Here is a 13,576-nt window from a genome sequence, read left to right as displayed (position 1 = left end):
AATGCTTACATACCTTCACACCTTTAAAATGACCACTGTCTATTTAAATTTAAAGCTCATGGAAAAATGTCAGGAATATCATAAAAATCTGTTGACAATTTTACTATAAAGCATTTATTTAAAAATTACCTCAAAATTCTTTAAAGTTTTCCTCCATAACATTGGGTCTGAAGGTTCTAGCTGAAACACTCGGAGCATAACAAATAGTAGATGAATACAAAATGTTCCACGCCCACAGCTGCAGTTCTAAAGAGTTTAAAAAAAACACAAACCTATAGTTTAATAAATCTGTGTTCTATTAGAACTCCTAAGTTGATCACTTTTAAATATTTCCAAGTTTATTATACTAAACTTTCTATAATTTTCTTCATTATCCTTATATAATAAGATATATAAGGATATGCAAGAAAAGGCTACAGCTGTCTCCATGAATTAATCTCTTATTTTTGGTTTCTTAAAAAGACCAAATTTGTATTCTGAAGTATACTAAATCATAGTAAAACCCTTCATAAACACATTAAGTAAAAGTGTTTATTAGTTCCCAAAATATAATTTGAATTCTCTTTAGTTTACTAAACAGAATTACACAACTGATCTAAATTTAAGAATGTTACAGTGCATAGAGTTAGTACCACATCCTAATAAAAAGTAAAATGGTGACAATTCCTACCTGAGGCCCAATAAACACCCGGTATTTATTGTCTGGGCTGTCTCCTCCAATCAGGAAGGAGTTGGGCCCTATTTGCTGCAGTAAGTACAGCCTGGCCCGCATCACTTTGTTTACACGGCGGTTTGTTTCCTCAGGGCTGTATGGTGAGAAGCCATCTGGTGAAGGGGCTCTTCGAGGTGGTGTGATTCTCCCGCTCTGAAACTTCACAACATTTAAAAATTAGGGGACTCCCCTGGTGGCACAGTGGTTAAGAATCCACCTGCCAATGCAGGGGACACGGGTTCGAGCCCTGGTCCGGGAAGATCCCACATGCCGCAGAGCAACTAAGCCCGTGCACCACAACTACTGAGCCTGAGCTCTAGAGCTCGCGAGCCACAACTACTGAGCCCACGTGCCACAACTACTGAAGCCAACACGCCTAGAGCCTGTGCTCCGCAATGAGAGAAGCCACCGCAATGAGAGGCCTGCGCACCACAAAGAAGAGTAACTCCCGCTGGCCGCAACTAGAGAAAACCCACACACAGCAACAAAGACCCAATGCGGCCAAAAATAAAATAAAATAAATGAATTTTTTAAAAAATTAAGAAATGCTTTAAAAAAATAAAAATTAGGTAAATTGCTCACTTCTCCATTAGAAAAAAGTTACCTAAAAAAGGTCATAGCCGACACCATTCTCATATTCTGAAAAAATGCCTACATAATATGATGGGACAAAATGTATTTTGCAAATGCATTTGTTTGATATACTCGTTACAAGTAAACTTCTAAAATCTGTCATCCCTGTAACTAATAATAAATCTTTGGCCTAGAGAGACAACCATGTGGTAATTTTACGAATTACTATGTAAGTACTTGACTTCTTTGAAAAGTATTATGTAAATCAAAATAAAAAGCACAGAAAATTCGCCTTATAAGCAGGTAAAATGATTTGTTTCTAGTGATAAAAATTAAGCATCCAATTTCCTGGTTTCCACTTAAGGGATTACTAAATGCTCTTTTGTGACTGGTAATTTACAAACAGCTCCATGGAATTCCCCCCATGGTACACTCTGTAGAGAACTAGTGGCAAGTGACTCTTCCCAGATTAAGACATCTCACTGGAGGCTGATAAAAACTCTCCTGTGGTGAGGGTGATATATGTCGCTCTCACTCCACTTCACTGATTCCCCTAGAACTTGGTCTTTCCATCAGTGCCCACCGGAAATTCTAGTTCTTTTTGATGCCTAACTAAATAGTTAAAAGGTAATAAAAGTTGGCGAGAAAACGAAGCAATTGGAAGCCTCATACAGTGCTGGCGGGAATGTAAAATGGTGTAGCTGCTTTGTGAAACATATGATCTAGCAATCCCACTCCTAGGTATATACCCAAGAAAAATGAAAAGATATGTCCACACAAAACTGTGTACAGAAATGTTCACAGTAGCATTATTCATAATAGCCAGAAGTGGAAACAAAATGCCCATCAACTGATAAGTGAATAAACAAAATATGTATATCCATACAATAGAATATTATTCTACAATTAAAAATGAATGGAGTTATACCACGGATGAACCTTGAAAACATGATGCGAAGTGCAAAAAACCAGTCACAAAAGACCATACATATTATATGATTCCATTTATATAAAATGTCCAGAATAGGCAAATTATATATAGTCAGAAAGTAGATTAGTGGTTGCCTAGGGCTGGGGAAGAGACTGCTAATTAGCCTGGGGTTCCTTGTTGGGGTGGTGAAAGTGTTTTAAAATTTATTGTAGTGATGGCTACAACTATGTGAATATACCAAAACTCAATGAACAGTACAATTTAAACAGGTGAATTGTACATTATATGAATTATATCTTAATAAAACCATTATTTTTTAACAGGCAATTACTAAAAAGTAAAACAAAACCAAAAACAAGTACACATGCATCTGCTATTGGACTTGCTAAGTATTCAGACTATGGATATGCTCAAAGATGTGCAAAATGATGTATGCATAAAAAATATTTTCGCACCATTGTTTTTAGTAATGGAAGTTAAGAAGGAATATAAATGTCCATTAGGATGTAGTTCACCAAATAAGCCATGATTTATCCCGATAATGAAATGTTAGGTAGCTGTTATAAAGAATGAGGAAGTAACTTTGTCTAGCACATATCCCAAAACAGGTGTAGGGGGAGGGGAGACACAATTCTGTATTTACTTGTGGTAGACTTTTACTTTGAATGGCCCCCATGAACGACACCTCCCAGTATTTACACCCTTCTGTAGTCCTCTACCACGTGGATTCTGGATTTGGGCATGTAACCGGCTTTGGGTAATAAGGCATTAGTAAACATGATGCAAGTGGTGGCTTGATAAGAGCTTCCACGCTGAGATTTGCCCTCTTGAATCATATTTTTTTTTTTTTTGGACTTAGAAATTTATTGTCTCATAGTTCCAGAGGCTTGAAGTCCAAGATCAAGGTGCTGGCAGGGTTGGTTCCTTCTGAGGGCTGTGAGAGAGAATCTGTTCCTTGTGCTCTCCTAGCTTGAAACACTCGTTGCAACCCAATTTCCATACTGTAAGAAAGAGATGCCAACAGCCCCCAACTGTTCGAGGTGAAGCACCAGATATGTGAGTGAAGAAGCAGTCTTGGATATTCCAGCTTCTGCAGATGCCATGGGGAGCAGACATAAGCCACTCCTGCTGAGCCCTGCCCAATTTGTAGATTCTTGAGCTAATAAGATCCTGTTTTGAGCAGCTAATTTAAAGGTGTGTCCACATAAAGCCAATAAATACTATTGAGAATTTTGGGCTTTACTGTAAAAATTTTTACTTAAAATTTACTTTTTGAAGTATTTATATGCTTTAACAACCTCGGATGTGAGGAAAACCAAATCTCCCATTGTGGTCACTATATCTCAGTCATTTTGCCATTCACTCATTTGTTCTTCAAAGTTAGAATGTTTAACTTGCTTTCTGCCAGTGGAAGTCTGTCTGTCTCTCTCAGAGGGGTTAGCACCTATCTTTTTATAAGTCTCTTTGATGTCTGGCTCAATACAGAAGACACCTACATTCTCATCTATGCTTCTGCATTCAATCTGCTGTGATAATGGTGTTTTGGTTAAAGTACATGAAGAAAATCTGGCCTCACACAGATACGTATTTGGAAAATCCTTTTCAAATAATGATGAATATTCTTCTTTGATACTACATCAAAGGAGTGGTTTCCTTAAAGGAGGCTGTAATGTGGAATCTGAAACCACATAAACAAACTTTTCCTACTGTTACATTAAATCTAGATGGTTTATTTTATATACTTGGAATGGATCATTTACTAAAGAATGATTTTGTTTCATCATTCACTGGTCATATGGAAAATTCTGGTTCACTAAGTTATGCAGATCTTCTAAAAGTTCATACATTTCATTGTGCAATATACAAAAAAAAAATCACATTTGATAATATCACTGGCCTATAGAAAAGTCTAAGTATTGGGAAGCTTTCAAGCTTACAGTGGTGGATATGAGTTTTCCAAAACTCTTAATTTTTGCTTGAAATCTCGAATTTTACCACTAGTGAAGAAACATATCAGTTGTTTTCCTTGAAGTGAGTCTTACTTAATTCTTCTTAAGGAAAATGTTTGCCAAATACCCAAGTGAAGAATACAGTTTCTACAGTCATAGCTTTAATTCAGGCAAATTCACCAGCAGTTTTACCCACCACTGTAAATGTTAATGCAGTAAAAGAGGCAAATAACATCTCAGTTTTATTACAAAATTAGTTTTGACCTAATGGATCCACAGGAAGCATCTCAGGGCAGGTTCCCCCAAGCAAGGGTCTGTGGGCCATACTTTGGGAATTGTTGCTCTAATAGACGGCTAGCCAATCTTTTCCGTGTTATAAATAAGTTTAAAGATTGTAGAAACTTAACATATTTGCTAAGTCATCAACTTACAGGCACCGGGGAAACTTTTTTTCTCCTTACTCCTGGAGATTCAGATTTCACTGTGCGGCCTGATGGGGAGCTGCCAGGGGAAGGACTGCGTCGGCCTTTGGGAGCTGAGGAAGCAGCGCTTGCGTGGCCCTCTCCTTGAGACTCAGCTGCCAAGGTATTAATTTCAGATCCATCTCCTTTAATAGGGATTGGTTTTACCACCTAAATTAAAATGCCAATATTTTTATTAGTTAAAAAATTAAAAAATAAGTGAATTTGAACATCAGACTAAGGCATGAGCTCAGTGAGTTTTTTATTATGCAGTATTATACAAATACAACAGACAATATATCAGCTTCTCTTTATTATTACTTTAAGCCATAAATGAAGACTATTTTTTACCCACACAGATTTTAGTCATTTAGGCTTTATCAACTAAATGTTGATAATACATAATACATTTTAAAATGCTGTCATACATGATTTTAGAAGATTTGGAATTAAGATCCTTAGATCCTACCTTAGAGATAAAACATCAAAATAAAATTGGAAAAATTGCTTTTCTTTTTTAAGTACAATGGAAATCTCTAATTAAAGGATTTTAGATACTAACATTAGAGGGCAGTGTTGCTTTAAGCATTACCTCTCCCACTCAACCAAAGGGATTAGTTCTTAGAACAGTTTAAGTTGCTTAATGAGAATAGTTTTAGCTATGTTTTGTTCAATTGTCTAGAAAATATCAAGGCAAATAAAACCACTGCATATAAAATGAAGAAGGAAAAAAAAGCTTACAAGAGGATCTATTTATGCTTAATTTTTCATTTCCTCCTATGCTTTCTTCCTTATTAGCAGGTAACCCACAGTCACTCACCACAGGGCCTCTCCTGTTTCTCCTTTCCAGCCATTCGTGCTTCCAGGCTGGCATACAGGTTGCCTTCAGTTTCTCCCTGATCATTCGTTCTTCTGGGCGATCGTCCATCTTGTGCAACCCCTTGAGAGTTTCTTTATTCTCCATCTCACGACTAAAATGGAAGGAGAATGAGATTTATATATGAAAAAAAATTTCCAAGAACAATACGGTTCTATTTCATACTTTCAATGGACATGTAACTAAAAAGATAACTGCTAAAACCCCTAAATGATTTAAGCAAGATATGAAAATATCATTGTGAATCACATTATATTGTTGAAATTATAACATGGATAGTGTTGAATGTTGCCTGATAACATGAGTTCAATAATATTAGCCTTTAAAAAGAAAGGTTCTGGACTTCCCTGGTGGCGCAGTGGTTAAGAATCCACCTGCCAATGCAGGGGACATGGGTTCGAGCCCTGGTCTGGGAAGATCCCACATGCCGCAGAGCAACTAATCCCGTGCGCCACAACTACTGAGCCTGCACTCTAGAGCCCGTGAGCCACAACTACTGAGCCTGCATGCTACAACTACTGAAGCCCGTGTGCCTACAGCCCGTGCTCTGCAACAAGCACCACAATGAGAAGCCCACGCACCACAACGAAGAGTAGCCCCCGCTCACCACAACTAGAGAAAGCCTGCACACAGCAATGAAGACCCAACACAGCCATAAATAAATAAATAAATTTATTTAAAAAAAAAAAAAAGAAAGGTTCTATTTAGAAGGTGCAGGCTTACTAGTAATATTACTGCAGACCTTTGTTTCTAGGTAGTTAATAAAAAGCATCCTAAGACATTAAGCATTGCATTAACAAATACATTCATGAAAACTGCACTGTTTCTAATTACACCATTCTAACATACTCAAGTATATAACAGACAAATATTTAGAAGAGTATTTTACTACTATTTATCCCAGGAATTCCAACAATTTAAGTCAATATAGATAAAATCTGGTGGATATGCTCATTTGCTGAAATCAGCTAAATATTTAATAAGCTAGGTGAAACCTAACCACATCTTCTGTGATCCCACAATATTTTTTCAACACCTCAATGATTAAATTTGTTTTCTCAGAACATGATATAGTACTTGGGGTACTCCATATATAAATAGTAAAAATTACCTGGTACAAACATTTTGACCTTTACTCCATAATATATTGTGGAGTTACCATAATAAAATAACCTGCAGGCTGGTAACTTTTGAGAACTATTTCTACAAAGCCTAATAGGTAAAACATCCACTAACTTCAAAATACACTCATATCCATACATGGATATATGCAACACACAATATATACAGCCATGGGTTTTAAAACTGGTTCATAAGGAAAGAGTTAAAGCAACTACATTCTGGGAGAAGTAACAATTTTAAAAATACTAAGCTAACTTCAGTAACTATTTTGGAAATTCTGTAGAGCTACAGAATAGTTATTTCTTTACACTGATAGGAAAAGGAAATACTCAAGGAAATACCAGAGATGATAACTGCAAGCTTACCAAAAAGTCAAATTTAAACTCCTCTAGGAATTTTCCAGCTAATCATAACTATAAAGCAGCAGTATTTGCAAAGAACCAGAAAAAAAAAACAACCCAAAGAACAAGACAAAAAAACCCTACTTAAAACTAAATATGCACTAGAAAGGAAATAACAGTTAACTGGTTTTACTTAAGCATCAACACTGTGAGAGGAGTGAAAACCAGTATGTTAAATACCTCTGTGCCAGAGACTGGCCTAGATATTTTTAAGTAATGCAAAGAACACTAACATTTGAAACCTGCAAAGGGGCATTAAGACCGTATAGTAAAATATTTCCACCACACAGGTACAAAAACTGTCACTAAGAAAGAGGCAATGTGGGAGGGAGGGAGGGAAGGAGGGAGGGAAGAAGGAAGGGAGGGAAGGAGGGAGGAAGTTGATTTTATTATTTACTTAAATAATAAAACACTTAAGTGTTTGGCTGTTATTCCTTCCCTAAATATATCATGAAGTGTAAATGTTAGGGGTGGTCAGAGGAATAGGGAGGGACGAGAGGCTAAGGAAGGGAGGGAGGAAAGGGAAGGGGGAAAGTAAGGGAGAGGGAAAGAGGGCGGGGAGGGTAGAGACAGAGCAATACTCTCTCAAAAATTCATCCTGCTCAGTCAGTACTTACCCAGGGAAGCTCAGATTTATAGGCAATCAAATTCATGGGCTGACTGCATACTACAAATTCACTTACAACTCTGGTTTGAAAAGCACTTTCCCCCCTGTAACAATGTTGCAAGGCATGGCTTAGGTTCCCAGGCTAGTAAGTCCTGTTGCAGAACTGCAGTGCATTTTTACACCAGATGGTGCAGCACTCCCTGACAAAGATGCTTATCTTCCCCTGGTCCTAGATGTCTCTCCTCCCCCAAATTTGTTTTATGAGCATCTCTTCTCAATTCTGTATTTTCAGTGTCTTTTCCCTAGTACCCGCTCAAACACACAGAGAACTCTCCTTATCTAAACAAATCTTCCTGGATGATGTGGCTTCCTTAAAGTCAGTATGATTTTCCTCTTTCCTTTCCACTTGTTTTCAAAATACTATCATCTTTCCAACCAATTTCTTATTATAAATAATAGAGGATAAACATACTAGTAGCTCAACTTCTGCACACATCTAAGATTATTTCTTTAGAATAAATGCCGTGAAGTGGAACTGCTGGGTCCAAATGTACACAAAATTAAGACTTCAGGTAATACTGACAAATTATTTTCAAGAAAACAGATCTTCCATTCAAAACACCCAGGCCAAGTTGCCAACTTAGTTGGTCTGAACTAGCAACAGCTTCTTCACTTTGAATCTTACTCCAATCCAGGCTTCACAGAGCAGCCAAGGTCACCTCCCCCATTAAAACCCTCCGGTGGCTTCCCCCTGGGCTTAGACTAAAATCCAGAATGTTATGGCCTGTGAGGCCCTGCATCATCCAGTCTTACCTCAACTGAAGTCACCCGGACCGCCCACCCCCTTCTGTTGTTTCTTTCACTGCCTGGCTCCAACATCTTTCCTGCTCGGGTTTTTTGCACAGGCTGTTTCTTACTTGTCTACTTTTTACCTTGTTCATTTCTACCCACTCTTTGGCTTTTCTTCAACTCCTTACAGACCTTCCCAATCTCAAATTAGGAATCTCGAGTTCCACTCTTTCACAGCTCTGTACTTTTGCTTTAAAGTGCTCATTGCAATTTGCAAACCTATAAACCACCGCCCCCCCCCAAAATGTAAGCTCCACAAAGGGAGGGCACAGTGAGTGTTTCATCCATGGCTATACAACCAACATCTAACAATGTCTGGCTTACAGTAGGTATTAAAATAAATATTAAATGATCATTTACTAACATCTTTGGCAGCTGTAAGGATCTTCCTAGTTTTAAAATTTAATGATTACTCATGTTAATCTTTTTACAGTTCTGTATTTAATTAAGACTCAGTTTGTAATTTAGATCTTATTCAGTAGAACAATTTTTATTGTTCCTAAATTGATCTGCAAATATAAACCTAAGTGTTTTTTCTAATGTCTTCATAAGTAATAACTATATATCATTAATTCTAAAATGTGTATTTTTTCACATTAAAAAAAAAAAAATTTACCCCGCCTAAGGAAGGCAGCTAGGACCCTCAGCGTGTCCTCCTGGAGCCCCGGCTCTTCCAAGCCTGCCATGGGGGCACCTGGTCCCCGGCCCCATTGCCATCTCCAATAAACTTGTATAAACTTTCCTTTCTTAGTTCAACTTTCCCATGCCTGTGCCTCACATTTTAATATCTCTGAAATCTGAATGCCTCTTAGAATCAAATGCTGTTATAATTTAATGGACAGGGTTTTAAAAATTTCTTCATGGTATAGAAAATAATGGTACAATTTATAACCAATGGAATCTCAGATTCAATGAAATATACAGTAAATTCTATTCTACATGCCAGAAAAAAAAAAAATCATACCTACTTAGCTTCATTTATCTCTGAAAAGAAAACCAAACTGGGAAGAAAAACAAGTTTTTCTTACATACTTACCGTTTTGTTATAACCTTAACATATAGTCTTCACAGATCAGACATAAACAGGGTTTTTATTTTTACCAGCTATGTGTGTATGTCTACATGTATATAGCAGTGATTAGGCATCTTATCCAATTAATATCATAGCTATAGCAGGAAAGTTGTTTGTTTGTTTTTTTAAACACAAACTAATCTAAACAGATAGTTGTAAAATCACTGTGAGATTAGAGGGCCTCTAATCCATTTTGGTTAAACATGAATAAGAGAGTTATTCTTGCCCTATGTATTACCTAGAACCATACTTCTTATTTTAACTAAAATAGTAGCTTGTGTATTTCTGACTTTTTAGCAAAACAAACATATATATTTTGAGAAACTACTTTGAAGACCTAATAAAATTTTATTCAGATAACTATGAGAAACTTAACATTGTTACAGATTAAGCTTTATCCTCCTTTCCTATTTATTTAGAAAACATGAGGTTTCTTGCATTTTTTGGTTTCTAAACATTCCTCAGAATGAATCTGTGATTGACCTAGAGCTTCAAAAAACCTTTTTCCCCTGAGGTTAGGTTGCTAGTTTAGACTCTTCCTAGACCTACAGAATTTACCTGCTATAAAACGAGATGCTTCAATGGCCCCTTCTCAGTGAAGCCACTCAGTCCTGCCTTTATCTGACCCACTGTGGTACCAGCCATTGTTGATGAGACTGCCACTCTTGTAGCTCTCCCCCACCTGTTTTCTAGGAGATGATTTTTCCCTAGTTCTGTTTCTAACACTCTGACTAGCCTCACTGGTATCATATACTAGACCCTCTTCCTGGAACCCCTTAAATGCCAGCCACTGCCCTCTTCTCACAGCACTAAAATACTCTCTTCTTAATAAGCACACCAAGATATTTCACATCTCTCTGTCTTTGCAGATGATTTATATCCTGAAAGGAATACGCCTTTTGTCATCTCATATGCCTTCAGTAAAGAATTTCCTACCGCCATTCTACAGCAGTTAGCCATTCCCTCCCCGTATGCTAGTATTAATTATCATACAGCATAAACTCAAGTATTTGTTTAAATATCTGCTTCCCTCACCACACTGGGAGCTCTTCTGGGACAGGTTGCCACATCTTATTCATTCTTCTATCATCAGTGCCAAATGTCCTGGACAGGCCACAAAAGGCACCCTACAAGAAGCCAGAGGGCCTATCCAGCCATAGCCAATTCCTCTTCCCAGGGTGGGGTCTGACACCCGGGGCACCATGCTTTATATATTTGAACCCATCCTGAAGTCCACAGCTGGCTGGTGTAAGAATGTGCCCTGATCCAAACACCCTCTACACTGGATGGTGCTATACATCTTCACCAGACCTTCTCTCTATGGGAGTTTGAGTACAAGATACATGGAGAGTGTTATGGCAGGAAGAATGGCATCAAAATAGAGAAAAAGAGCAAAGTAGTAAATAGGATCAATGAGACAGAAATAAGGCAGAAGAGAGAAATTAGTCAGAAGGAAGATGTAGTTAGCGACAGGGAGAAGGGAATAAGCAATAAACCTAAGAGTTGTACCTGGGTCCCTGTCAATGATGCCAGCCAGCCGGAGCTACTTTTACACATACCTCCCCACGTGGTAAATCACCATGTTCTCCAGAGGCCACACGTATGTGCAGAAACTTCACGGGTCCTTTATTTTGCACTGAAATAAACCCTAACATGTCTCTCTTCCCTGCAACCCCGAAGAGCCGGATGAAAACACTAACTCAGCACATTCCCTGGCACACAGAGGACATTCGATAAACACTGAAAAACAGAATCCTACAAGTTTACTATAATTTCTTTAAGGTATTTCTTAAATGGTTCATCTTTAGCATGAAAATATAATGTTAGTCAACAACTAGTGGTTGGAGAAGTAACTGCCAGACTTATGTCATAACAGAAAAAGTGAATGTTATGTGTCAGGCAAGGTGTTAGGTGCTTTACGACTATTAACTCATTTCATCTTCCCGACAACGCTATCAGGTCTTTACCATCTGAGGTCTGGAGAGGCTGGGTTACAAGCCCAGGGTCACACAGTTTTAAGTGGTAGGAACAGGCTTCAAACCCCACTCAATCTGACTTTGAAGCCTGTGCTCTTCACTGGTCTAGCAGGTCACTGTCAAATCTGATTTTGTCTTTACAGCGAGTCGGCATCAGATATCTAAGTTGATATCTACTTGATGAGGATTCAAAGAAGTTTAAACAAGTTTTTTAAATGGTAACTTTCGTTATAAGAATTAAAGAAGCACATTAATTTTATTCATTAGTAGAGTACGTCACTGTAATAGGAGTAACAAAGAGTATAATGATTATATGAAACCCTTCTGGAAATTAATGGGGTTTAACCTTAGTATACATAAAGATTTCCAGAACAGTTTAGATTATGGATAACTTTATTTAGGGAGAATCTCAATTCTCTCAGTGTCCAAGCAATCTCAAAGAACCCTGGAAAATGCACTGAATTATTTGGGACAGGCACAGTTCAGAGCCACCCAACTGAGGTCTGCTTGGGAAGTTATCTTAGCAGCAGGAATTCACATACTAAAACCCACAAGCTTTGCTACCAAGAGGAGAGAGAGCAAGGGAGGAACTATCTCCCAAAACAAAACTAGACCACTCTGGGACCCTTAAAATTTAAGTTGCCAGGCAAAAGGCAAGAGAAGGAATGACTTCGGAAAGGATGACGAAAATGTGGTGAAGCATGAAGGCTAACAACAGAGGCTAACCATCCCTTACCATCGACAGGGCACTGTGCTAACAGTGGGTCATCTCAGTCAATTCTCATGAGAGTGGGACTCTTAACTATCCCACTGGCAGATAAGAAAAAAAGCAGGGAGGTTATGTGTCCAAGGTGATAAAGTCTGTGAAAAATACTGGATTTAACTCAGATATGAATGATTTCCAGGGCAAAAGCAAACTTAGTATTTACAACTGCTTAAAATTCATACACCTAGATCTGAGGCCAAAAAATCTGTATCTCAGTGGTGGAAAAACTCTGTTTTTCCTTAAGATAATTCCTCCAGAGATATATTGTCATTGGCAACTGCTGGCCTTTTCCCTCTTCTGAGCAAGAAGGATTAGATAAAATCATTGGTAAGGCCAACCCTTCCATCTTTATGTAATGCAACATTTACAACACGTCTAATTTTACATAAGAAATAATATATAAAAGTGGCTCACATTATGAAAATTAGTCCCCAGAAGATTTCATTCCAGGTTGTGCTCGGTAATGTTTGGCCCTAAGAACTAAAGATGGCACAACTCCTATTTATTTTTACCAAGAAACAGGCAACTACTTTTTTTTCCCTCAATACAGAGTAAATATCCTCTCTTTAGCACAACAAAGGACTGTTGATGTCTTAATATGGGTATGGCCATGGTATAATCAGTTTTATAATATGTTGAATCTCTATCAGAAATCTTCATCAGGGTGAGAAAAACTATTTCTAGTATTATGTGCAAACCTTCCTATTTAGTCCTTTGAAGGATACAGGCACAGAATTTCATCCTCAAAAAGCTCACGTTCTGGTTAACTACATCAAAAATTAAATAATATGGAGGTCAAATAACAAAGATGACAATATAGCTTACTATCAACAATGATTACCAGCAGCTTAATACCACCTTAGTTATTCTGATTGATTCATATTTATAAATTATTCTAAATTGTCTTGCACATACTAAAAATCAACTTACCTGATATCAAGGATTCCGTTCTATTAAAATATCACCCCATTTGAGTTTTAAGATTATAATTATTCTCCACTAAAAACTACAGAATTCTGAAAAGTAGAACATGGTATAGAATCATGATAAGTATGTTTGAAATTAACCAAAATTAAACCAAAATATTAGTGGATAATCATACTGCAAATACTCGCTCTCTAGCTGACCTAGGTCAGCCTAGACAAGGAAAGTGCAAGTTCTTTGAGGGCAGGTCCTTTCCCCTGGCATGTCCTGCAGCCACAAACAAAGCACCCAGAGCAACAGATGCCACGGACTTGATAAGCAAGCAATGATTTGGAGTCAGAGCAGCTGGTTATCAC

The 13,576-nt window shown here is 37.7% G+C and overlaps 1 protein-coding gene across 3 annotated transcripts in view; it reads right to left on the bottom strand.

The window, feature by feature from the left end:
* MAP3K1 (mitogen-activated protein kinase kinase kinase 1) overlaps nucleotides 1-13,576 on the bottom strand; it is an 81,829-nt gene that overhangs the window by 35,369 nt on the left and 32,884 nt on the right. For 2 of the 3 annotated variants that reach the window (XM_079916395.1, XM_079916397.1), the window contains exons 2-5: nucleotides 5,447-5,597; nucleotides 4,597-4,797; nucleotides 671-871; nucleotides 130-246 (exon numbers count right to left, since the gene is read on the bottom strand). In XM_079916395.1, the coding sequence (XP_079772521.1) occupies nucleotides 130-246; nucleotides 671-871; nucleotides 4,597-4,797; nucleotides 5,447-5,597 (670 nt within the window). The remainder of the gene's footprint in view (nucleotides 1-129; nucleotides 247-670; nucleotides 872-4,596; nucleotides 4,798-5,446; nucleotides 5,598-13,576) is intronic. The other variant, XM_079916396.1, reaches the window with a different exon arrangement.

The sequence above is a fragment of the Stenella coeruleoalba genome (genome assembly GCF_951394435.1).
Source record: "Stenella coeruleoalba genome assembly, chromosome: 3".
Lineage (NCBI taxonomy): Eukaryota > Metazoa > Chordata > Mammalia > Artiodactyla > Delphinidae > Stenella > Stenella coeruleoalba.
This window is presented reverse-complemented; position numbering and strand designations above follow the sequence as displayed.